This window comes from Oculina patagonica, chromosome 9, assembly GCF_052425735.1.
Source record: "Oculina patagonica isolate OP01 chromosome 9, crgOcupat, whole genome shotgun sequence".
NCBI classification, from domain to species: domain Eukaryota; kingdom Metazoa; phylum Cnidaria; class Anthozoa; order Scleractinia; family Oculinidae; genus Oculina; species Oculina patagonica.
The window spans coordinates 29,657,327-29,684,720 of NC_135766.1; the positions used below are offsets into that span (position 1 = coordinate 29,657,327).

The 27,394-nt window shown below is 38.3% G+C and overlaps 2 protein-coding genes and 1 pseudogene across 2 annotated transcripts in view; 1 reads left to right on the forward strand and 2 right to left on the reverse strand.

Moving 5' to 3' along the window:
• LOC144664682 (furin-like) overlaps positions 1–27,394 on the reverse strand; it is a 142,888-nt gene that overhangs the window by 58,700 nt on the left and 56,794 nt on the right. The gene's annotated exons all lie outside the window — the stretch shown is intronic.
• LOC144666684 (uncharacterized) lies at positions 3,515–12,298 on the reverse strand. Its single transcript, XM_078528072.1, has 10 exons — positions 12,007–12,298; positions 10,973–11,176; positions 9,909–10,066; positions 8,615–8,732; positions 7,945–8,016; positions 7,451–7,488; positions 5,983–6,043; positions 5,534–5,643; positions 4,482–4,597; positions 3,515–3,632 (listed from the first exon to the last, which is right to left on the reverse strand). The coding sequence occupies exons 1-10, from the start codon at positions 12,296–12,298 to the stop codon at positions 3,515–3,517; spliced, it is 1,287 nt and encodes a 428-aa protein (XP_078384198.1).
• Positions 21,664–22,866, forward strand: LOC144666685 (uncharacterized; annotated as a pseudogene).

Genomic DNA, 27,394 nt, shown 5'->3' on the forward strand with positions numbered 1-27,394 from the left:
CCTTGGGCAAGTTGAAAATTATTCTTGCCGCCCTACAATGTAGTCTTTCTATAGAGTCTAGCATATCAGAGTTACAACACGATCCCCATAAGACTAAACCATATTTTACAGAAGGTAGTATCACTTTAAAATAAAAGTCCTTTAGCACGCCCTTTGGGAGAAATCTGGATCGTTTCAGTAAGTTCAGCTTATTAGCAAAACTTTTCTTGGTCTCTAGTACATGAGGTACCCAGCTTAGATTGCGGTCGACAGTTATACCCAGCAGGCGCGTTTTTGTAACGCATCTAAGAATTGAGGTTCCTAGTTGTATTGGTGTATGTGGCCCTGTCAGGGTTCCTTTACTGAGTAACATCACTTCACTCTTTCCTGGATGAGGTGTTAAACGATTTGTTAGACACCACGTGTATACTTCCTTCAGGGCCTTGTTTAGCTGCGCAATAGCGATGTCTATCGAGTCTCCTATGCAGTACGCCGTTGTGTCATCTGCGTACATGTACAAGGACCCAGAGCTGACTGAAGCAGGAAGGTCGTTTGTAAATAGCGTGAATAAAGTCGGTCCCAACACCGAACCCTGGGGAATGCCGAAGGAAACCTGCGAGTGTTCCGACTTGACTCCATTTAATACAGTGAATTGTTGCGGTCTCAGCGGTTTCGTCTTGGTTTGATTATCCATTCACTCAATTAACACCAATGTTTACAGAACGCCTGTCATTTCACGATTCCACCTCTGTTTTTGCTTTGATAGCCTTTGGCCTTTATTGAGAAGTAAGGGTGGATATTTCGTTGTCAGAAGATATTTCTCCTTATGTTTCCGTTTATATAGCTAAGCTAGAAAAAGCATTTTCAAGTTACGTAAAAGAGAAAAAGTAACGTCGGCGTCTTCTTTCTTTCTTATGTAAAATCTGGAAAGCGTGGTGGGATTTGACCCTCTTTGAAGCCCTAACCAATGGGGCATTTGACCATGTAAGCTGTCAACATAGTGGGGAATTTGACCAAAAATTTTCAAAAAAGTCAAATGCCCGGGGTGGGGACATGGGCAGTTTTGGAATTGACTGTTACATTACTTTCAGGGGGCAAAATTTTGCGGCCAGTAATTCGCATGTCATTAAATAAGGTTTTTATGACACTGTAACTAAAATAATTGCCCCTTTTTCACATTTTAAAAATTTAAAATTCAGGGGTAATTGGTTACCCCCATCCTCCTTTGTCGTCCTATATGAGGTAGGTTTTCCAAGTATCATGCCCAAGACTTTTAAATGAGATTCTTCCATGGAGAACATTTAAAGCTAAACTCCGGTTGAACACTGTATTTTTATAACATTTCTAGTAATTTTTCAGTTATCGTTTTTCACAAAACCCATGTTGTAATGCAATACTGATTGTTTAACGGCTCATTCATTTTCAATGTGGACAAAAGTTAGTTGGATAGAGCAACTTAAGATAAAGTTGTATTTTAAACAACCATAAGTCAGCCTAAGGTCGATTTAAATAAAAGTATGTGTAACACATGTCGGTGCAAATTAGATGTTCGACCACACAGAAAACAGTTTCACTTTCAGAAAATCAGACTTAATTTTAAGTTGCTTAGTTGCGACTGGGCCACTTTTGACAAAATCTCCAGGAGTCAATGGCTCTGGCCTCTAGCATTTCAATCCCTCCTAGTAATTAGGGAGGTCTGTTGGCGAGGTTGAACGGGTAATTTTCTACTCTAGTCACTATCCACCTTTTTCTATATAAAGAAATGTTTATTATCACTTTATAAGAAAAATATATCACAACTGCTTTACAATAATAAATTTATGACAAGTGACTTAAAATCTTTGGGAATGTGACAGACATTGGGTATTTACCTACAGAAAGGATTAGAACAAAACTCTAAGCCTGACAATGCTATGTTAGCCATGCCACTTATTCTTAAATGACAAAATGGCTAACTGGAAAACAATAAATATATTTCAAACTTAGTGCAAACAGGGCCAATTAACAGTCAAACCTGTTTAAAGCAGACACCCTTTATTAAGGCTTTGGCATTAAAAATTAATTTCCATTATTTGTTGAAAACAACACCGCTATCAAGCGGACATCTCTATTAACCTGACACTACAGCATTCCCTAAGGGTGTCTGTCTTAATGCAGGTTTGACTATATACTCTCTAAAAAAAATACAACTTATAAGTATGAACAATTTTCAGGCTCCTTTTCCATTTAAGTTTCATGTGCATGCCCACTGTTTTACAAATTATTAAGTAATCAAAAGTTATATTTAATTCTAATAAAATTGAATAATTAAAAAAAATTACATATATACAAAACTCCAAAAATATTGTTAATTATAATCCATCAAATATTGTCTGTCACACGCATGACTATTGTTGATTTATCTCTCTATTAAACAATATTCACCCTCAAAAGTGATTATATTGTTTAACTCCTGTTTAAAACTATAAAAATTAATCACCCAAATTATTAAATCTACTACTGAAAAAGAATCTGTTATAAGTAATATTAAATTGTTGGATTATTTTTCTTGATCCTGACAGCTAGTGGATCAATTTATGTATGATAATCCTAATGGTCAAGTAGAAATTTGAACAATATTCTGACAAAAGTTCATGCCCCTGTTGACATGACAGATATAAAGGGTATTTGATGTAGTTGTGTCATGAGCTGTTACACTATAGGTGGCCATGATCATTGTTTTGCATTTTAAGTACAATTTCCAAAACTAAACAAAAACTTAACATGATCACACCATCATTAAACCACTCTCTGGTCTACCGTAATGATTCGATTTAGCGCCCGAGGCGCTTATTTACTTTTGGCATCTCAAGGGAGGGCGCTTATTCGAGACAGGGCGCTTATTCGGGACAGGGCGCTAATTTAATTTTTTGAGAAACAACCAAATGTTCAAAACAAAACATCAATAAGTATTGAATTAAATAACAATAACAAAAACTGTAACCGTAACAAATTGCTGAAGGTTCACTTACTTCAAAAAGAATTGTTTATTTAAGCAATAAATATATATATGTATGGTACGGTGATGGTTCATGAGTTTATCTATTCGACGTTAATGACTTCAGTAGTGGCAGTTATCAACAATGGGGACCTTATTAGAATAGGGGCGCTTATAAGAATGGGGCGTTCGTTAGAATGGGGGCGCTTATTGGAATAGGGGCGCTTATTGACAAAAACACATTCGAAGGGGGCGCTTATTTGGAAGGGGGCGCTTATTTGAAGGAGGTCGCTAAATTGAATCATTACGGTACACCCAGTGGGCAAAACAATAGCCCTTATGCATGTTTACGTCAACCTGGCTAGTTTCACCACCAAGACTTGCTTTTAAAGCGCAAACTTGTAAATATTATCATGAACGAATTCCCAAAGCAGCAAAGATGAAAAGAATACCCACGTGAAAACTGCATGAAGGTGGCGAAAGGTTGCGCATAATTTGCGTAAACAAGGCTTGGTGGTGAATTTTGAGCTTATGACGTTATCATGCATATAAGGCCTATTATCTCAGGGGTTTGAACAGCCACATTTTGTGGTCCAACACTGGCTGACCATCGTGATGCTCCTTAATCATCTCGGCCCTTGCATCTTGAGTGTACAGTTCAAAACTGTTGGATTTCCTGAAAAATGTAATGAAAAAGTTACTTACATTGTGATCTCAACTAAAAAGTCAAGTGAAACAGCTATCAGTACACATAGATCAGTTAAGTTATTAAAACATTATAAAATATACAAAAACAACTGTCATTAATCCTCTATAAGCCCCCCTTTTTTAAGCCCCTCTCTTTTAAATCTCCCCCCTCTGCCCTTCTCATTCACAACCAAAACAATGACCAATAGAATGACTGTATTTTTACTGCACAAAATTATCTGGGAACGAATGCACATACAGTATTCATAACATAACAATGTAAAATTGTATTCAAAATGATCGAGGGATACCGTAACATTCCTAAAATTAGCCCCACCAAATATGTAAGTCCCCCAAATTCAAAATGCAAAAAAACTCCTATTATAAGCCCCTCAGAATATACTTAGCCCTTGAGGTACCAAATAAACAAAAACCAGCCTTGAACTCACTGAAGTAGGGAAATCAATGAACAGAGATAAGTACTTAGTTTTTGATCCTTTGTTGATTGCGGCAGGGGGGGGGGGAAGGGGGAGGGGAGGGTTTTTTCAAAAAAGTTGACTTGTGCCTTAAGGGGGGGGGGGGGCATAAAAAGTTTCTAATGTTGCCTTCTCCTATTCACCAACCCCTTCCCCTTCCCATAAATAATAACCACTCCTTAAGCCCCCACATATCTCTAACATCTTTTTATTTGTGGCAACTCTTGAGATAATACTAAGTACTATCTTATACTTATTGATAGATAAAATGTCACAAAGTGTGAGTGTATGTTAAACATACAGCAGACTGCAGATGTTAAACATTGACATTAAAATGCAAAATGATTGAATGATCCACACACCATCTGCCTGCCCTTTTGATAGAGCTGTCATTGGCTCCACACCTAGCAGCCCATCGGGCTGCAGACCGTCGAATGCTGTGAGTAGTAAACTCTTTGTTGAAAAGGCTCTTTGACATCTGAAACAATGAAAAAGTATATCAATTATGATTCCATTGCCGTCATTCTCAAAGCTACCTGCGACTTTCCAATTTAAAGTTCACTTGCAGTCACTTGACAATAGCCTTCTATAAATCATGCATGCTTATTGTTGGATTTTCTCCTGACGTGCGACAAAATATTGAATGCACAACTGAAAAGTACTGAAAGGCCACTGTTTTCTACTTTCCCAATTTGCTACCACTATTTACAAAGGGAAGAACTGCTCTGAATCAGTTGCAACCCTCCAAGTTAAGATCAATTTAGTCGCCATGGCGACTAAAATTTTGGAGGTGGCGACTAAATTTGAACCAAGGTCGCCAGCCTGGCGACTAAAATTGAGAGGAATGATTGAAAGCATCAGCTTAATTTGGTGACTAAAACTTTTCACTGGCGATCAAACTTGAGTAGTTGGTGGCCAAATGGCCACTAAGGAAAAAAATAAACTTGGAGGGTTGAGTTGTCATTGTCTAAAAAAAGAGAAACGACCAAAAACCAGCAATGACTAGGATTGCATTACACGACAAACATTGGCATAAAAACGTCTACTCAGTCCTAATATGCATGATTGACGGAAGGCTATTGCCAAGTCTGCCTAGTGAACTTTGAATTGGAAGCAGTCCCGTAGCATTGACAGAGAATGACGGTAAAAAACTACAAGCCTAACAGAACTCCAATCATACTGTCGCAGAGGAATGGAAATAAAAAATTAATAACATTGCACAAAACCTTGCATCCTCATGTTCCAAACTTGTAATATTTACATCCTCACAGTACCCTATACCCGTATTCATCTTATTAAGTGTTCTTAATCGGGCAAATATTTTGATCACGCTAATTGCATCAATATCTGAACAAATCATTCAAATTTACTGTATGTTTGTTATGACATTTGTAATTAGGACATGTATATATACCTCCAAAAAGGTTTTCCGGTAGGTGGTTACACCACGTGCACAGTAAGGTAGAACTTCTCGGTTATTTTTAGCAACACGAGGGAAAATGTAATTTTGACCTTTTTTAATTCCTGTAGGTGAGATAACAAACATATTAATTAGATACCTCACATAAAGCAAAGATGGAGTAAGAAACAAGCAGGACAAATATCAAAAGGAGTTTTTTTTAAAAAAAATACTTGTTTTATGAGTTTTATGACTGCATGACTGCTTGATGAAAGAGCAAAATGGAAAAATTTGTCAGAGCACTGTTCATGATCGCACAACTACAAACCTTCATGATCAGCTTCATGATCAAAAATTAGAAATCGTGTGATATTAGCAACACGACTTCTAAACGACCCCAGAATATTTTGCTTCACAAATATAAAACATCAAAATCCACTATTAACAATCACAAATCAACAAACCTGTCACAAGTAACCACACAAAAAGGGCAGTAACTGGGCATAGTTCACGGTTTAAAGGGGGCTGTGACTAAAAGTGGGACGGGGACTTGGGGACTGGGACGCGGGACGCGTGTTTGGGACGTGGGACGCGTGGGCTGGGACTCGGGGACGTGGGACGTGGGGACGTGGGGACGTGGGGACGTGGGGACGTGGGGACGTGGGGACGTGGGGACGTGGGGACGTGGGGACGTGGGGACGCGGGGACGTGGGGACGTGAGGACTCGGGGACGGGGACGTGGGGACGCGCAAACGAAAAGACTAAGTTTTCTGCGTTTAATGTAAAAAATACAATTTTCGGTCTTATTTTTTTAATAGCTTTATTGGGAAACATACAAACAAGACATTGAACATTGAAATATGCAACATAATGTAAATAGATTGGGACAGAAACATTTCTTAAAGGGAAAAGCGCGAACGGAAGGTCCAAGGTTGTTCGTTTACCTCATTTACCGTGAGAGATCTAGTTACAGAATATTTCCAACGCGAATCTTAAACCTCGCGGGTAGCAATGGAGGACTTTCCCGGTAAGTACATACATGCTTTTCGTTGTTCTAATTCTTCACTATCTGCCCTCAATCCTCGCTATTCACGCATGAAATAAGTCTCATGAAAAGAATTAGAACTTGCGTACTGTGCTAAACAAATGACATCATTAAAGTGTCGAGATCGTAGTTTAATTTCTTTTATAAACAAACGGTGGATTTATAATAAAATTCAATATGGTTCCTATCAATAGGTGTTTTTTTTTTCATGGGAGTGTCACTGATTGAGCAAATAATTATTAACTGCTTTGATCGTTATCAAAAAATACAACGGATCTCGTTGCCCGTGAGATTACTGGCTTAAAGCTTCAAAACTACAAGGCACCTAAATGTTTAGACAACGGTTGTCCTGAAGCATGCCTGAGCGTCGAAATAAGCGAGGATTAAGTACAGATAGTGAAGAATTAGAGCAACGAAAAGCATGTATGTACTTACCGGGAAAGTCCTCCATTGCTACCCGCGAGGTTTAAGATTCGCGTTGGAAATATTCTGTAACTAGATCTCTCACGGTAAATGAGGTAAACGAACAACCTTGGACCTTCCGTTCGCGCTTTTCCCTTTGAGAAATGTTTCTGTCCCAATCTATTTACATTATGTTGCATATTTCAATGTTCAATGTCTTGTTTGTATGTTTCCCAATAAAGCTATTAAAAAAATAAGACCGAAAATTGTATTTTTTACATTAAACGCAGAAAACTTAGTCTTTTCGTTTGCGCGTCCCCACGTCCCCGTCCCCACGTCCCCGAGTCCTCACGTCCCCACGTCCCCGCGTCCCCACGTCCCCACGTCCCCACGTCCCACGTCCCCGAGTCCCAGCCCACGCGTCCCACGTCCCAAACACGCGTCCCGCGTCCCAGTCCCCAAGTCCCCGTCCCACTTTTAGTCACAGCCTTTAAAGGGTTAGCCCAAAGAGAAAGTGTCACACCTGAAACAAGATTTAGGTAAATAACACTATTACCAGATTGTAAGATTGTGTGATTCGCCATAGTATAACCTGTTTGTATACAAAATTATATTCAATGCCTGTGTACATTAACTTACTAGGTAAATGTATTGTCATTGCATGAGAGACCACAGGTGCCCAAGCTCACGATAAGAGGAGTTAAAAATTATAACATAAACGGTATGTGAAACTTGACTCTCGACTGGTAGCATCCAAGACGTTTTAAGCTAGTTATGACATTTTGGGTTTCCACTTAAAATGCCTCGGATCACCCCAAGGAAACGAGATAACAATAGCAATATTTTAACTCCTCTTATCATGAGCTTTGGCCGCCTGTGATGAGACAAACAACTACCTTAATTGCTGCTAATAAATACAGGGTAGAAACAGTTTCCTGTTTTTAGGTTGGTTAACCTGCATTATTGTACTGTAAGTCACCTTTTGCTTTTTTGTCTGCTTTGGACCATGGGATTTTGACCTCAATCCTTTGTGGCATTTTACCAGAGTCAGCTGAAGATAAAAATAATATATTAATATCCAATAAACGTTTCTAACTAGAATTAATTGTAAATTATATATTATAAGAATGTTGTATAGTCTTAGTCTGTCATTAAGGGCCGTAACCCATGAAACTTGTTACGGCTGAGTTTATTTCATTAATGACTGGATGGTACGGCTGATGGTTACTTTTAACAAACAAATTACTAACAATTAATGTTTTAGTGAAATGTTGCAGCCAATGGGTGGTTGAAAACTTAATGATAGCTCCGTTACCTACATATCTGACCATATCTTGACATAATAAATAAATTGACTTGCTATATAGTTAATGAACTCTCGATGTGACTACCCTTTGTCATTCATCTCTGAGCAAAACAACTATTGTAGGGCTGAAAACAACTATTGTAGGGTCACTTGACTGTGTGGTAATTACAATACAAACATAAATACAGCCTTTTTATACTAGATTCTCTTTGCCTAATTCTCTTTTTCTCTCTTCTTTCCAACTTGTAGGAATGATAATCAAATAGCATACAGTTACAGCAAAAAAAGTCAAACATTTCTTAATGATTTAATAGATAATAAAATTAAACAGACTATTTCAAACCTGCATAGTTTTGAGGAAGTCTCAAATGACGCAGTTTAAGGCGTAGAGGTTCCTCCCCTCTTAGGAAAAGGGCAAATGAAAATAGGGTAACAACCCAAAGCCATAATCCACGCATACCCTAAAACAAAATAATAAATTAGAACTATATGCATAAAAACATGATATCAGGAACATTTGTTTAATTTTAGGTCAGCAGTATATCAGCCTCAGGGCTTGATTTAGCAAATGTATACCTGCCAACTTTTTCTGGATCAAAGCTGTGAGATTTTTATCCTCAGAGTGCCAGGATTTCTGAAGACGAAGCGACAATGTCCGAATTTTTCCGAAGACGTCCAAAGTATTCCGATGACGTTCCGAACATATCCTGGCGATCCCACTGTGTGGACGTGTTTTGCCAAACACAACCTCCTTCCCAATCCTTTTTTTTGTCAAAACTCTGTGTTTTTTGTTGTTTGTGGTTGTAATAACTCACATTTTTCGATTAGGCATGAGAAATTGGTTTGTAAGCATGAGATCGAAGTTTTCAACTCGCAGGAGTGAGACTCACGCCAAAGACGTGAGAGTTGGCAGGTATACAAATGTATGGTAGTATGTATAATACCCAAAATTAAACATTGCATGCACATTTGCAGTATTTTAGTCATATCCTGTATGCAATTCTGTACAAGTTTGTTTTTTGCTGTTCACATCCAATTTGGAACATGATTTGTACTCTATAGCATAGGTATAAATAAGTTCCTTTAAGTATCTTGTTGAAACTCCCTGATGAAGTCTACTATGATCAGACGCAACCGGTCGGAGAAAATAGAGCAAGTTGACAAGATCTGTTGCTGTGCATGTGCCGCTCACTTAAGTGTTTTTTTTTTTAAAAAAAAATTATACAAATGTATGGTAGTCAAATTAGGTACCATATGTGTGTACCGTATTTTCTCGATTAAACGCCGGGCCAAGAATAAACGCCGGGTCTCCAAGCTGTATTTGAAAATAAACCCCTTAAACAATTATTAAAGGTTTAATATGCTTTTAAAATAATGTCTTATCATAAAGCTTTAAAAAGTAATGAATAAAAATCATTTCTTAGAAACATAGGGCATGCAAAAACTCCTAAAATCAAATAAACGCCGGCCCTATCGGGCTAAGTTTGAAATAAACGCCAGGGGCGTTTAATCGAGAAAATACGGTAAAAATCTGAGAGGAGATAATTACCATATATTACAAGAACTGCCTGGTACATAATTCGTATATTTTAGTACATACTAAAAGAATCTCTTAGATTAAATTAATACATAGATACCTCAATTGTCCTCAAACAGTATTGACGCATTCTTGCCAACTGCTGAAGTGTAAATGGAGGGGCCTTTTTAGGTTCATATGCCACCCTTCCTTGCCTCGTGTCCCTTCTTGTCGGGCGAGATGCCCTCCTGACAAGCTGTTTTATTGTCTGTTTCACAGCTAAATAACAATAGCAAATTGAGAGGTACAGCAATATGTTATGACCTTTATCAAAACTTTATTTACATTATTTACTACATCTTGAATATTTACATTTCAGTTATATTGACTAACAACTCTTTTCTAAAACAAAATAAAATTGGAATTGAAAGTCAGCAAATTATGAGAGATTAACTAGTGTGGGAGCCTGCGAGTTGGAGCCATGAGCTGCGGGCTGTGAGCCTTGTTTTGCAGGCCACTATTTTTCTGCCATTTTTTTTCTATTTTTACAGGGTTGGAAATTAGCGCTCGCCCGCTCGCCCAGACGAGTGTGAAAACTGTCGGGCGAGTACAAATCACGGATCACTCGCCCGGTTTGGCGAGTACGATTGTCATATCCAGAATATATTATTCAGAATAAGCGAAACTTTTACTTCCCACTTTAAAAAAATCTACACTGTCCACAAGCCGACAGCTTACCAACATTTTGAAATCTCAAACAAAGCTGTGTTCGCGTTCGTAAACAGACAAAAATGGCTTCCATTTGGGGCATGTTACATGACGGACGTACTTGAACAAAGTAATAGCTCTGGTCAAAAATTCACTGACTCATCCACCGAGAAGCGAAATGCAGTACAATTTCGCTTGCAAACAACAAGAATTTGGAGATACGTATCAAATAAAACTGCGTTTCAACTTTTGAAGTAAGTGTGCTTGTGTTTTTATTGTGGAGTAAGGTCTATATTTAGCAATTTTTCATTAAAGAAATAGATTGCAGTCTGTTTTGCGATCGACCACCAAAATGGCACAGTGAGTAACTTATCAAAACGTGATTAAAAATTTTATTGAAGTTGTATAGAATTATTTGCTACCTTACGTATGTACATTCCAACAAAGCAATTTAACAACCATGACTTAATAATTTACCTGCTGAACTCATGGGATTTCCCTTGGGAATAACTTTTTGGGTCCCATCTGTTGAAACTTCAACAGATTGGCTGTCAGGGCCTGTATGTCCAAACACATTGAACCAATAGGTAAAAGCTGCAGCATGACCTCTGACAGCTGGAGGTTTAAGGCCACGGCAGCGGAGTGTTCCTAGCCTCTTGCCTTTCCTTTCACGCAACACTTCTGCAAGGGGAAAATGGATAGTTTTGTCTCTCACAGTACAGAAGAATTAACTTAAGTGATCCATACGCTTTTAAAATAATGTCTAATCATAAAGCTTTAAAAAGTAATGAATAAAAATCATTTCTTAGAAACATAGGGCAAAATAACAAAAACAAGTGTGATGCACAAGAAAGTGTAACCTTTTCATTTAAGACAGTGCTTGTGATTAAGTAGCATGTAATAATCACAACTAGTATGAACCAGCATAAATTGAAATAAACAAGGGTTAAAAGATTCAGCAACATGCCATTAGGCATGTCGCTTATGATTGAGCTTATTTCACAAGTAGGTATAAGGATATTGTTGTCCAATGCTGAATTAAGATGAAAAATACTGTAATTGGCAATTGTAATTGCTTTGCTTTTGGTTTTAGCTGAGTCTAGAAGACCTAGAATAATAACAGGGTCATTGAGTATGCATGACTGACTGTGCACACAGAGTTGGAAACTCATCAAATGATGAACGTTGAGACCCTTCCGTATTACCTGTCTCTGAATGTTGACCTGTCACACGTTTCATTGTGCTTACAATCGATAAATGTAACTGAAAATCAAATAGCACGAAAATTGTACCTCCATCTTGCTCTTAATATACCGAGAAATGTTATTTACACTTCTAAATCTAATTCAAATAAATTTGAATGCTTAGCTCAAACAAAATAACAGTCGACGCCATTCACCAAAGTAATCTTAAAAGATGTCTATCTTTACGTTGTCCAAATTTGTATAAAGTGTCGATGCATTAAGCAGTGTACATAACGTGCATTGACAAAAATTATCACACAAACTTACGCATAAAAGTCTGGATTGTTGCAGCTAAAAACGGCCTCTTGTTTGGCCCAAACAACACAGCATCGTCGCCTTCTTTTTCGGCAAATTGCTCCAAAGCCATGAGCCGGAGCTCGTACGTTCGGCTTGTTTTTTCATCGTGTGCTTGACTTTCATTTTGGGCTGCAAGCCTTGCACCCGCGGCAAGATTAGACGGAATGAGGCTGCCAATATCTTCATCACTGCCACAGCTTTCAATATACCTCAATACATTAAGACTTCGACCCTTGTAGTTTTTTTTACTCTTAGCCGGCATAATAAAAAGCTTTTAGCCACGACCGTCTCACTTCGAAATGCGATCGAAAACGAGAGGTGAGATTATCGATTGACACAAGAGCCTTACGATGACGTCACAAGAGATAAGAAATTTGATTGGTTTGTCTTTGCAGGAATCCTACTACCCCCTGCTAGCTTTCCTGCAAAATCCTACCAGCGCAATAATCGTTCATTATAGTTTTATTATATCTCTGAGATAGTACGCACGCTGTGATTGGTCAACTTTACGGGCCGTATTCTGCAGTACGGCCCGCGAAATTTGACTGAGAGTTCTCCTGATGCCGTACGTCTTTGCAAGTTGAAATGTCTCGCGAAGAAGATTTTCAAAACTTTCTACAACGTTTGCAGTCAGAGGAAAAAAATGAGGAACAAAGGCGAAGCGAAGGAGGGCTACCGAACTTTAAACTCAATTTTTGTGATCTGTTGGAAGGAGAAAACGTCCCTGATGTGGCGGACTAAAAGCAACCCGAGCAGCATTCAAGTCAAGACTTGAAAGTTTCATCAGTGCCGAGAAATCTGTAAACACGGTCAAAAAGACGAAAAGTGAATGGAAACGGTTCGAAAATTATTGTCAAGAGCAGACTGATGGAACATTTCATGTACAAACCATACCTGCTGGCGTCCTCGATAAGCTCCTCGGAAAGTTTTTCAAAGACGTACGCAAATGCGATGGAGCCGAGTACGAGCCAGACAGCATTTCAAGCTTTCAACGAAGCATTCAACGCCGCCTTAAAGAGCTTAGCATTACGTGGACGACGATATCTGAGGCTTTTTTTAAGTAGTTCCTTCAAACTCACCGGCTTTATACGTGTTTTCTTGTTCAGTATTTTCTAGAAACACTGCCATAAGTTTTCGAAAGTTTGATAAGCTAAAACATGTTGTCAATCGCGGCATTTTCGTTGCCAAGCAAAGAACTTAAGAAGTTATTCCAAAGGAAACTTGCACTGTATCTAATTGCAGAAATAAAGTAGTGAAGGTTGGATTCAAATTATGTTTATACGCTTATAAATCGAGCTATTAAACGGCCGAATTGTTTACGAAAGCCAATGAAATTCACTCGTCCTTTCGCCTTTGACGTACGTCAGTCAAACGAAACCGCTTCCCGCACGCTTGACTTGAAATGTTTTTTTTTCTCCAGAATGAGAGATATAATAAATATCTTATTAACCTCGTTTTCTCGGTCCGTACTGTAAAATACGGATCCTCGTTTTTCCCCGTCTATTTATGGCCCGCGCGCTTCGCGCTTGGGCCATAAACAGACGGGAAAAAACTCGGTCCGTATTTTACAGTACGGACCTCGAACTCGATTAATAAGAGGTATATATTTTCTGGTGATACGACTTGTGCAGTTGTTTTAGTTATGTATGTTTTGCATGTCACCTTGCAATTAACAACGTTTTATACAACTTTAGTATTATTACTTGGCTTCACACTAGAACTTAAAGTATAGTCTAAGTGCACTTGGAACGTACTCAGAGTGCGCGCAGTAATTTGGAACGAGATTTACGAGAACTTCAAGAGCAGCTGTGATGGAAGTGAGCGTACTTTGCCGCAAGTTAGGAAGAGACAGCAAAATTTGAAATACGAATTTAAACAGCTTAAGCTGAAATCAAGTAAAACTGGCGAAGAAGGCCTGAATAAAATCAAAGAGAACTTTCCCTATTACAGCATTTTTGACCAAACAATGGGCTACCGTGACAGCGTGGATCCCGCCAAGATGAAAATTGAAAGTTCTTCAATTGTACCAAGTGCATCCGATGCCGAAAGTACTCCACAACCCACTTCTTCAGGGGCAAGGGAAAGGAAAGAATGTTCCGCAAGTACCGCCAGCTCGGAAAACGAAGACAGACCTTCAACAAGTGCTGGCATGAAACGTGGATGCAACGAGGCGCGTGGTAAGGAATCACGGAAGAAGAAACGAGGAAAAAGTGACGAGAATGTTGGCACAGATGACTGGAGTGCGTTCACAGAAATGTGGGAGAAAAGCCTTCAACAGGAAAATGAAAGGTTTGAAAAGTCAATGAAAATGTTGCAAGAGAATCAGAGGATGCAAATGGAGGAAACAACATCCCTTTTATCCGGATTTAAAGATTTAATGAAGGATTTGTTGACGCAATAGAGACAGTTTAACTCTGTTCATGTACTGTTCTCGTTTTTTTCTGAAAATTAGTCATTTGAACTTACTGAGTTGAACTTTAATTTAACAACGTTTTTGAAACTCATTCTAAAATTGTGCTTATAACAGAAACGATTTTCAAGCTTTAAATATTCATCTGTTCACGTTTGATAAGTTCAACTTTAGCTAACTTTTAGTGGATAAAGTCCACACAGTCCGCTTGTTACAGTTTTGAACCATTTTTAAGAGTTGTCGTAATTACACGCGTTGTGAAAGACACAGTAAATCTACCGTGAAAAAGAAACCCTTTAAATTTCAACGAATTAAATAATGAACACACTACCGCTTGTATTAGTTCTCGTTTCACTCTGAAAGGAGACAAGCATTTTTGACTTTTGTTCGGAATAACTTGTTACTGAACGCAACGTATTCAAATCAACTACAAGTTATCCCACACAAAGTTCTTAAGAGCGAATTTTTCCCGTGACCGAGTGAGAGGTGGTACAAAATTTTAAACAAGCCTACCTCAATTTTTTTTTCAGAGATACCTTATGGTGAGTCGATCAACGTGCTATGATTTTTTCTTTAAGAGCTATCTTTGTTGGGCAGAAAAAAAATTAAAACTGTCACGCCCGCCGACTGCCATGAAATGGTCGAATTTCATACCACGATTAAGAGCATAAGAATGATGCTGCTAACAAGCGCAAAATAAAGCAGACTTCTCTCGATTTTGTGTATATGTTAAGGAGGCATTAACAAACGATTTGAGTCTAAGAACCGCATTGCAAAGATCGATTTGAATATTTAGAGCCTGTTTAAAAATTACAAAAATTTGATTGCTTAAAAATCTCATTTTGGACCATTTTTTCAAAGAACTCTTTTCCTATGCGGTATAACTCAGAATCACTTAAGACTTGGGTTTTAATAAGCGGAAATGATGTTCTTTTTAATGGTATAAAAATCAGCCTAGGGCTTTTAATTGCTACGAAGAACTTCCCCTTTTAATTTGGACGAAATCACAACACCGACTTGTCAACAACCGCAAATAATCGAATAAGGCTCGAATTACGCTTTCCCTTCTCAAAGCCAAAATTCCGACAAAATATTATTATTAAACACCCTATTTGATCCAAAACTCAATATTTAGCTTACCTGGCGTAACAATTCGTTGAAGATTGCTTTGTATCCTACTTTTGTTTCAAATACGTTACCAGCACTCGAACGGTGTTTACCAAATCACAGTATTCAGAATTCCCGAGAATTTCAAATCAGCAATAACTTTGCCAGAAGGTCCTTGAAAAAAACCCACCGCATTCCGGTCTTCACAGTTCCAACCACATTTAGTGAAAACGGCCAATTCATAGAAGAAACTTGCTTCACAGTTTAAAAACCGCGTTTTGGCCGTTGTTTTTGCAGAAAATCAACTAGAGCGAAAATGGTGGCTTGACATCTGTCACGCAATGATATGTCACTTGAGGGGAGGTTACCCATTGAATTAAATTTGGTGGGCTATGTACTTTGAGAAATACCGTAAAATTTCGGTTATAATCCCTCGATTTATACAACTTCGTAAGTGGTTTTGGTGGGGCTTAATATAAACGTAATGGCACATAAACGGGGTAATAAAAAGTCTAAAAACCCTTTCGAAAAAGTCACGGCATATGTAGATGAAAGTACGTTTTCACGTTAAAAAAAAAAACACATAAAGATACTATAGAAAAAAAAATATTAAACCTGAAACGGGGAAGGTCACTGAGTAACTGTTGCCGTTGTTGTTGCATTTTTAACGGAGTACTGCAGCTGTATTTTTGGTTGTTTTGTTTTTTCGAAGTAACTTTTATTTTTTTTATTTTTTGGTTTTATTTTGGGGAGGGGTTTTAACGTCAAGGTCTGGCACGGATTAAAGAAAGGAGTCACATATTTTTTGTTTTAACAATGTGGAAATAGCATTTTTAAATATCAGAGATTCTATTTACAAATCAGAAAGGAAAAATAAACTAGATTAGGTGCAGCTCTAATAATATAATGAGCGTCGCGCCATTGTTTCCAAAGCAAACAAGAACTGATAATTTATTTTGTTGATTCGTGCTTTTAATGAGTAGAGAATTTTACAGAGTATAGAATGGAAATCAATTACTCTTTTCAAAGATTAGTTGGGGGATACTGCTCCCAAGATAAGCGAAGTCGAGCTGCGGAAAGAAGTTCTGTTATACTCCCTCTGCGTTCATATCATTTTAGCGCGGCATCAATCTTCAATGTACCTTTGAATATTTCGGACATTACTATCTGCCCAGCTCATCGGTTTTCTCTGGGCAATGGATGGAGAAGAGGTTCGCAACGGTGCCGCGTTCCCGCAGAATTATTGAGGCATGCCAAAGAAGGGAAATCACGCAAGTCTGACCGCGGAATCAACACCCGGGGGGACTGTATGAAACGGACGGGGATGCTCGTCAGAAATTTTGAAAAGAACCCCTAAAAGAGAACAATCTGGGTGTGGCTCTAGCTTTTCTTGACCCCTAGACGCCTCCAAAAAACTAAAAATAGAATTGCTATTTGTATATTTCTGCGTGTATAACCCTGAACGAGACCATTTTGGCTGAAAATATTGCTATTTTTTCGCGGAAGACCCTAAGTGAGACCAAATATCAAAAATTTATACCCCCGTCACTTTCATATGCGAGTCCCCCCCGGGAATCAACAAAGCGCTTTTGAGAACGATCCTTCGACGTACGGGCATATTTGTCCCTGCTGGGTCTGGTAAGTCTTTGCGATTTTTGTTAATTTTCTATAGAAAGTACAGTCGAACCTCGATTATCCAGATTTCCGATTGTCTGGAATTCCAATTTTTCATGAATATTATATTCAAGACCAAACTCTTTCAAAATTTAAATGCCACTTTCTTCCTCCAGAAACTATGGAATTATAATCGGAATCGTAAATTACTATACCCAATAAGTGAAGCTTCGAAGGATAGAAACTGTGACGCCTCGAGTGCGCTATGTTCATGAATGAGCGTTATCGTCATCGAATTCGAGCTAGAAGGGGTTTATTGTAAGTCAGTTCTCAGTCCGTTTAATATTGTGGTTATATAAAATGCGATATGATTAAGTTTAAAAAGGAGAAACCTAACACAGTGTGATTTGTTCTTTTTCTCTGTTTTAGTCTGATAATTTCTGGCAACGGTGGTGACGGATATATATAAAATCGAGCTTAGTGCCGTCCGATAACAAATGTCGATTATGTAACGTTTTCCTGACGTAATAATATGCTGAAACAGAACCACCGCATTCGAGTGAATGCTAGCCTGCGCGGCAGGCGTAAAAAGGGGAGGGAAAAAGACGGGGAAGAGGGAACGCTTGCCTTAAGAACCCCCTACGTTTTTTCCCTCTTTCTCTCCCTCTTCCCAGCTCCCCCTCCCCCCCCCCCCCTTTCCGACGCCTGCTATGCAGGCCTATGTGAATGCAGTCGAACATTATCGCGATCCCGTTAAAAGTGTGCGGGACGTTCCTAGTAATCTCGTACTGATAAGTTGATCACCCCCCAAAGTAAAATGAATAACAGTAAAAACGTTTATGACAGACTCCTCTGTGTATTGGAAGCGGGAAGGGTGAACTCCCATATTATGGTTAAGTTACGGATTTTGGTCACACATATAGGGTGTTCAGGACGTGGCAGGCTGCCTGTCAGTTTAACAAAAAAGGTTCCGTTTTGAGCTGCACTTAAAGTAAAACATACTCGTGATTTGTTGGCAGTCTTCAGATCATTGATAAGACATAGAAATGGTATCCGGCTCCTGGGTCAAATTGAAAAGCTTTTACCACGCCCAGATGGGGTTCCGTATAATAGTATAATAATTTTAACAGGAATAAAAAGCCTGTACAAACTACTGTACCGTTGGTGCTAGATGCAGTGCTTTTTCAAGTCTGTACACTGATCTTGATTATTTTGTATTGAATAAATAAAAGGGAAAATGGAGTTCAAAAAGCGGCTTTTTTATGACCGAGTGAGAGGTTGCACATGTGGACGAACAAGAGAGCATGAGAAAACTTTTAAAACGTGAATTCGAGTTATCGGGAGTCGACTGTATCTAAATGGCAGTTGAAAAATGCAGACTTTGTAGGGAGCCCCCTGTAAAGTACCCACCCACCCCCCCGGGAGTTCGTGACTCATTGCGTGACAAATACGAGGGTTCACGAGCAATGACATGTAACCGTTCTTTGAATTTCACAACATCTCATTTGAGGCTTAAAACGTCGTTAAGTGAATCTGTTCATCGTGTTATCAAGTCCCTTGCACGAATGGCTGTATGAAACCTGAAATGTGGTTAAAATTGTCAAGAAATACCATGTTTACGAGGGCCTTTGCTAATAGCGACTGATTGTATCATAAGCAACATAGCCGCTTGCCCGTGCAATTTGCCGATAAAAGAATGTCAAGAATGGGGAAAAACAATGTTTTACCACTGCTTTTGCAAGGTAAGAGTAAAATATTAATAAATAAACTCGTGTGTAGCTAAATGATAAGATTGTGTTCGAATTTTGGCTATATTAAGAGAAAGTGTACTGCGTAATTCGATTATTTGCTTTGTTTACATAAGTCACTGTCGAGCGATTTCTTCGAAGTAGGACGGTCTATTTCTTGGATAAAATCAAAAGCCCAGAGCAAATTTTTATATAATTAAAAAGTACATCATTTCTACTTATCTAAGCCGAAGTTTCAGGCGAATCCGAGTTATACCGCATAGGAAAAGTACTTCGTGAAAAACGTCTCCAAAATGAAATCTGTAAACAATGAGAAAATGGTGATTTTTAAACGCCTGCCTGGATTTCATAGTTCAGTTGATTATCCTTATTTTAGACTCATAACATTCGTCAATGCCTCCTGTACAAATATACAAACTTGAGAAAGGTCATCTTCAATTAACGCTTTTGATGAGCTAAGTTCTTGTGACCACGTTCGTCGCTCTCGTTTCGGCCATTTTATGTCGCCGGGCACTCGTCACAGTGTCTGAATATTTTCTCGAAAATTAAAATAGATTTCAACGAAAAAAATACACCACGTTTATCGACTTACCATAAGGTATCTCTGAGCCAAAAATGAAGGTAGATGACTTTGGAAGTTTGTACCGCATATTTTTGTTTTCACGCGGTCTACAAAAAAATTCGCTCTTAAGCGCTTCTCTCACTTCAACGCCGTCCTCCTGTAATGGTCCTTCATAATCGCCGTCAGAATCACTGTCATCTGAATCGCTGTCGCTGCAGTCGTACAAGTCACTGTGATCAACGCAGATGTTATGTAAAACACATGCAGCGAGAACAGTTTTAGTGAGTGTTCTGGTTTGCTCCTCAACCTTCTTTAATAGTAAGCGCCAGCGTCCCTTGAGCATGCCAAACGCTCTTTCGACAACAGATCTTGCAGCACCGTAAGTTTCTTGTTAAATTCACGTTCATCTGGAGAAAGATGCCCTCTGTTAGGATACGGTTTGACCAGCCACTTCAACAGCGGATAAGCGCTGTCTCCTATGATGAGAGGGGGGATTTCAGTGCCACTGACAATTTTCTTTGGCGAAGTTAAAATTTGTTCGTTTTCTCCCAAATCGAAGAGGCCACTTAATCGTAACACCCTGGCATCATGTATACTTCCAGGATACCCGAAGCTAACATGAATGAATTTTAAACTACAATCAACTACGGCCTGTAAATTGACACTGTAATGTTGCTTTCTATTGAAGTAGTCCTCGTGGTTATCTGGGGGTGCGTTTATTTCGATGTGACAACCGTCTATTGCGCCAACTATTTGTGGAATCCTGTATTCCTCTTCAAATTCGTCCATAAGTTCCTTCAACTCTTGTCGCGTCAGTGGAAACTTAATAAATCGGTCTTTTAGTCGGAGTAAAGAAAGTTCAAATTCGGCACAGATAGTTTTGGCGGTGGACATCCCAAGTCCAAATTGCAGTCCACAGCTTTTGAAACTATCCCCTGCTGCGAGTCGCCACAGCGCTAAGCCAACTCTTTCTTCGACGCTTACAGGTGAACGCATTCTTGTGTGCTGCTTCTGTAGGTCTCCGCGGACTAGATCACACAAAGCCTCGAACGTTGGACGAGTCACACGAAAATGCATTTTCTATAATGGATCCATGTCTCGGTTAGCTAAAAGCACTTTAAACCAGTTTTGCGGACGAGGCCAAGCCCAAGCCCTGTGGCGATTTCTTTGCCGAAAACCACGTTGTCGAACCATTCTTGAGAAAAGCAGAAGATGTCGCTTGTTCCTTTGCGTTGCTTCCACGTACTTGTTAATAACAAAGTACCTGTGCATTTCTTGTAATGTTGAAATTCTTTGGGTCAAAAGTAACGACAAAATAAATAGGAAATTACAAAAAACTATTCTCTTTTGCAAAGGCCTCATGATTTCACAAGCGTGCAATCGTGTTTGTGATAATTATGCGTGACTGATTTTACCCCGCGAAAGATGATTGACAGCTTGTACCTCAAGTAATATACTTAGTCATCAAGTGTGAAGCCAGATTTTGTAAAATACGACTTAAGATTTTTAAGTGCACTTGATTTAAGTGCTGACTTGAAACTAACTTAGCTTCTAGTGTGAAGCCAAGTATTATTATTACTAAATACAATTGTGATTATTCCAGCAAAATTATCGCATTGTTGTGATTATGCTTAAAATCATTTCTACCAGAAGAAATTAAAAAGATTTAGTGTATTCGTTTTTCTTTTGCGCTTATTGCTTGAGATTATGCTTGTGTTTACAACCAGCGAAAAAAAGTTTTCACATTTCATAACCACGGCCAAATAAAATCTACTTGCTGAATAGTGCATGCTCGTGGACTTGTTCGTTTTGCGGTTGGCTCTTTAAAGATCTTGCATGTGTTTATTTTGTTTGTGTCGGTCATATTCTCAAGATCCCGTCGAAACTTGATTGCTTGTTCAATAATTCAAGAAAACTGGAAACTGATATTTATTTAAGAGTGATCAGGAAGAAAATATTAGTTCAGTAAGCGGAAAGACCGAATAGAAATACATCTCCGGAACATATATTAAGATACGAAGAAAACACTCGCACTTTCTGGCATTCTAGACTGTTCCACTCCGAACAGAAACACATCTCCGGAACATATATCAAGATACGAAGAAAACACACGCACTTTCTGGCATCCTAGGCTGTTACAAAACCCAGTGTTTCAGCGATATCCTTCGAAATGTGTTATAATCGACATGGAGCGAAGTTTTGAGAAATCTCTCTGCCTTGGAACAGCAATACCATTTGTATTGCTGTCTAAAGCAATTTCTGTTCCAAATGCCATAATCTTGATCGTTTTGTACAGAAACCCACTTCGCTGCTTCAAAAAAAAGTTCTCCATAATTTTGGCGTTCATTGCTGCTGTTGATCTGTTTGTTGGTATTGTGGTATGCGCTGGAGAAGCGGTGATGCGTTTTTTGTGCGTGTTTGCGGATAAAAACATACCTAAAGACGGAGATATTGTCAAAGTTCTAGGATACATTGGAGTCAACAGTTCTATTCTCCTGGTGACGGCGATGTCCGTGGATCGTTTCGTGTCTGTTGTTTACCCTCATTTCTATCTTCGTAAAGTCAAGCCAAGGAAACTTGTCTTCTGCAACTCGATCATCGTGGTCTTTTCTTCGATATTTGCCTCACTCCAACTTGCTGAAATTTCAATTGATATTTATATTACGATAGACATACATTTGCACACGACTTTTCCCCTTGCAACGTCTACTCTAGCCTATCTGGAAATATTCTTCGTTTTGAGAAAACGCTCGCGTGTTGATTTACAAAGAGAAGCATCCATGCCTACCAACCTAACACTTCGCGACATGAGGCAACGAAATACTGCGCAAATGTAGAGAAAAATTGCTACAATTTCCTTCATCATTTTGATTTTTCTAGTCCTTTCCCTAGTACCTTATTTTATAGCAATAGTCCATTTTATAGTTTTCTGCTCAGTGACCTGGCCTTTGAATGGAAGTGAGGCTGGAGGTGACCTTGCTTTGATACAGACCTCACTGCTTTTGTTGTGTTAATCATGCTGTTTTGATGCAAACTAGTTTGCATTTACACGATAAAGCAGAGAGGTTTGTATCAATGCAAGGTCACCTCCAGCCTCACTACCATTCAAAGGCCAGGTCACTTGGCAGGCAACTGTAAAATGGACTATTCTTCTTGAAGCGAACTGTTCTGGTTGCCGTGGTCAAAAGTGGCTTTTCGTGCTGCGAGAATCAGCAGTAATATTTCTTTTTCTTAATTCAACTGTAAATCCCTTCTTGAAGATATTTCGTATTAACGAATTAAAGCTCTCTGTAAAAATCGTCCTTGGGCTAAAGAGGCATCAAGATAGTGTGAACAGTTCTGGTAATTGTCTGCAGCCAACGTCATTAGCGAATGCTGTTTCTTTCTGAATACTAGATTAATTGATGCAAAAAAATAAACTGAGTGTAGTAGTTCAATTATAAACTGGACCAAGAAATCTTGAATCATGTATGCATCTCGCTAAAGCTTCTAATGTTGAGCTACATCTCAGATATGCAAGGCGAGCACAAGGGTTTCATTTACGTCGCATAATAATTAAAGGCCTATGTCACGCAATTTTAGGTAATTTTCGGCACTGACCAACCGTCCATAGAATTAACTGAAATTTTACAATAACGGCTTAGAACTGTAGAAGAACTCAATAGAAACACAGAAAGGCCAAAAAGGAGCATGGATGGGCAAAATTCGAGAAGTTTAAAACGGATTGCGTTTGGGTAAACTTGAAAAATGTCGGCCCGACTTTCTCCAAGTTTCTCTCAATTTGTATGAAAATGTCGTTTACAGTGCTCGAAAATCATCATTATTTGTTATGTGGCCGTTATTTTGCCAATAAAGGACTTTTGTTCTGCCAATTTAAAGTTTAGAGCTCTTAACTAACAAAAATAAAGAGAAATACCTAAAATACCGTGACCTGGCCCCTTTAGGTACTACAGGTGCGGCTAATATGCTCAGCCAGTATATACTAGTTACACAACACTTTCTCGTGGTATACTATGGAATATCCCACGAGTCACTTGTATTTTCTCGGTATACACACGAGCCTTTAGGCGAGTGTGTATACGAAGAAAATACAAGTGACAAGTGGGATATTCCATAGTATACCACGAGAAAGTGTTGTGTAACTATTTTATACCATGCCATAGAAAATACGCTCACTAAATTTCATCGAGAATAAGATCGCAGCGCACGATGGGAAGGTTGGGTTGAATACCGTCGAATATACAACGGCTTTCCTGTATTCTGATTGGCTGTATTTTCTATGGCATGGTATAAAAACCTATATGTGCACCCTTGTACGAATCTTTTATTGAGAGTATTTTCACCGTAAAGAAATTAGGAGAAAGTTTCTAGAAAAATCAAATAAAAATTGTCTTTTGCGGCAAGGCTAAAAACACAGGGATTTCGCTCATCTTCTGCATGAAGGTAGTCCTTATTAAAACTAAAAACGATATGTTGTTTTTTCCTTCAAATATTTTTAATTTTTCTGAGAAAAACGAAATTTTCGCTTTGACGTCTAGACTTGTCTAGACTCGATTCAGAGGGTACAAATTGGGTTGAAGATAGTTATAAAAAATAGGTCACCAAGGGTGACATGAGTCTAATGCCGTATGGCATAGTGATACAGATTGCGCGGTTTTCGTAAGCCGGTTAAAATTGGTTAGAGGTTTGTGTTCGGGAGTTTAATTTAAAATGCTTATAGCAAGCTAGGGGCATCGTGGATGATTATGGATGAAAACGAAACAGTCATAAATGTTATATGCTTCACAAAATTTAAAGTATGAACAGGAGTTGATGTTACTTCTTCCGTATTGTCCGTAAAAGCAGAAACGATTAAACATTTGGACAAGATTGCGTGACGATTTACAAAAAGCATGTTCATTACAACAAGGGTTGAAGAACTTCACATCGTTTTCTTTCAGATTTTCCACCATTTTGATGATGACTCTTGAAACAGATTTTGCAATAAAAGCACTTGAAATAGTGACTGTTACTCCATTGTACTGTAAGCACTTAGTGACAGATTTTCCTAAAAACGTGTGTAAATGCTCACGTCAATATAATGATGACCTTTTGAACGCTGGAAACTAGGCAATTATTATCGAGCTACCATACACAGGAGCGAAGACTGTTTATCATGATGTACAAATTTCGCGAATCATCACTTCCATATCAATGTAACCATTTTATGATTTTTCTAGCTGTAAGAAGAACTTAAGATCTCTGAGAGTCGTAAAAGCATGAAATTCGATTTCAGTGTATGGCAAAGGCCGGGGCAGTGTAATACTGCAAAGCGGCCAAACAAACGCATTTTGATTTAGTCGCGTAACTTGATTTACATTTATCCATGTACATCTTTTATTTTTGAAGGTTTTTGTTTGCACTGTAAAGAAAAAATTGGTCAAAATTCGAATGACTTAAATACAAAATACGAGGTAAAGTTTTCTATTTTTTAAAACAAAATAAATATTTGGTCGCATTGTGTAAATAAACGCGAGTCGCCGTCGAAATATTTTTTCTCAAAGACGTCTTGCTTTTTAAGCAAGACGAAAACACAAGTGCTTAACTGAACTGAAAACGAAGATTTATTTTCACAAAAAGCTTACAAATGTCTTAACTGGAAAATTATTACGTCCTGTTCAAGTGTTGAATAATCGTGACTTGAGAAAGAACTTTTAATTATGCGTGGGAACACGTGTCGCTGATTGGCTGTTTTTAATTGAAACTAATCGTGCGTGTCCGTACGGAGTCCGTTCTTGCAGCTGATCATTGTTTTCTACATTACAGCGAACGATTATCGATCCCGAACCATTCCCTTGGGATTGCTAACTGCTTTTTTCATATAACAAAGAGTCTAATGCGCATGCGCAAAGCGCACGCAAGCATTAGACTCAAAAACTGTGTGGTTTCAAGGTTTCAAGTCGCACACGAGCATGTCTCTTTTAAAAATTTCACGTGCGCAGACAAAAAAGTCACCAAGGGGGAGGGGGCAAGTTCTAACAACAAAAACATAACAATGAGAGTTCAAACAAAGATCACGTTAACCTTTGTTGATATGTATTATCTTGTTACTGCAATTACTTGGTTTGGTATTCTGTGCATTTTAAGGATGATAACGCGACGGCTGTTTCTTTCTAACGATAGTTTATGTATTCTTGAGCTTTTGGCGAAGTACTGGCTGCAAGGTATGTGTGAAGTATTGTTGAAGTAAAACTATATGCTATATAATAATAATAATAATAATAATAATAATGATAATAATAATAACATTTATATTGCGCAAATTTCATATCTAAAATGTTCAAATGCGCATTACAAGATTAAAAACGGAATAAAAAAGCTAAAAACTAAAATTACAATTAATATAAGAGTAAACTTACAATGAATTTAAAAAGCTAAAAGTACAATTAAAGGTAAACTTACAATGATTTTAAAAAGCAAAAATTACAATACTTAAAAGTAGAATATAATTTAAAAACGACTATGATAAAAATGCACGACGAAAAAGGTGTGTTTTTAGCTTAGCTTTAAAAATACTAGCAGTGTTGGCACTTCTTATGTCAAATGGAAGCGCGTTCCAAAGTTTCGGTGCAGCACAGGTAAAAGAACGGTTACCTAGTGTGGCTTTTGATTTAAAACGTGGATAGCTAAGTAAAAGTTTATCGCTAGAATTCCTAAAATTATATTTGGAGGGGAGCCTAAGAGAAATAAGAGATGATAAATAAGAAGGCGCTAAAAAATTAAGAATCTTAAAAGTAATTAGAAGTATTTTAAATTCGATTCTGTATCTAATCGGCAACCAGTGCAATTCATAGATTAAAGGCGTTACATGGCAAAATTTCTGTTCTTTAAAAATCAGTCTGGCGCAGGCATTCTGCACTCGTTGCAGTTTATTTAACAGGCAATCTGGTAGACCATATAAAAGACCATTGCAGTAGTCAAGGCGACTTGTTATGAATGCATGGACGAGAGTCTCAGTTGACTGCTGTGAAAGATACTTTCTGATCCGACGGATATTATAGATATAGTAAAACGAAGAGGCACAGGTTTTTGTGATATGTGTTGCCATGGACAGCCTAGAATCAAACCAAGAACCAAGATTACTCGCGATTGGCACAGGATGGATATCTGAGTCACCCACACGAATACTGATATTGTCTAGCTTTCCCAGCTGTTGTGGTGTACCAATAATGAGGAATTCAGTCTTGTCATCGTTTGATTTAAGATAATTATTCAACATCCAAGAACGAATGTCTCTGATGCAGTCTTCCATACTCCTCACCACAGCAAGTTGCTCAGCTCTGTCATTCGGACTAAATGAGATGTAAACTTGTGAATCATCAGCGTAACAGTGAATCGTGGGCAGATGATATTTAATGATCTCAAAAAGCTTACTCGTGTACAACGTGAACAATAGCGGACCCAGACAGGCACGCCCCATTCTAGGTTAAAGGGCTTGGATAGCGACTCGTTAATCATTATCCGCTGAGATCTGCGTAGATACATTTTATTAATTCATGGAGCAACAAGTGAGGGAATATGTGGTACTGGCCCTCGAGCTAATATATCAGGGTACTAGCTAATATCAGGAATATCATATTTGGCACTTATCTTGTATTTGAACAATTTGGGAATATTAAAAAGTGGAAGAAAACTTAATTGCACAATACCTGTAATAATGAAAAAGCTTTTTTATAGTATCGAGTCTTGTATAGTTTTAGGCAATAAACTCTTATGATCTCTTCGGTACGCTTTAGTGACCTTTGTTAATACTAGAATTTAGGAACACAGAAAAGCAGTCCGTACTTTTGATTTTTATTCGAAGATCGTGCAACAAGTACATCAACAAGATCACAACATGGATTTTGCAAACATTAAGCATCGACAGAGCGAGATATT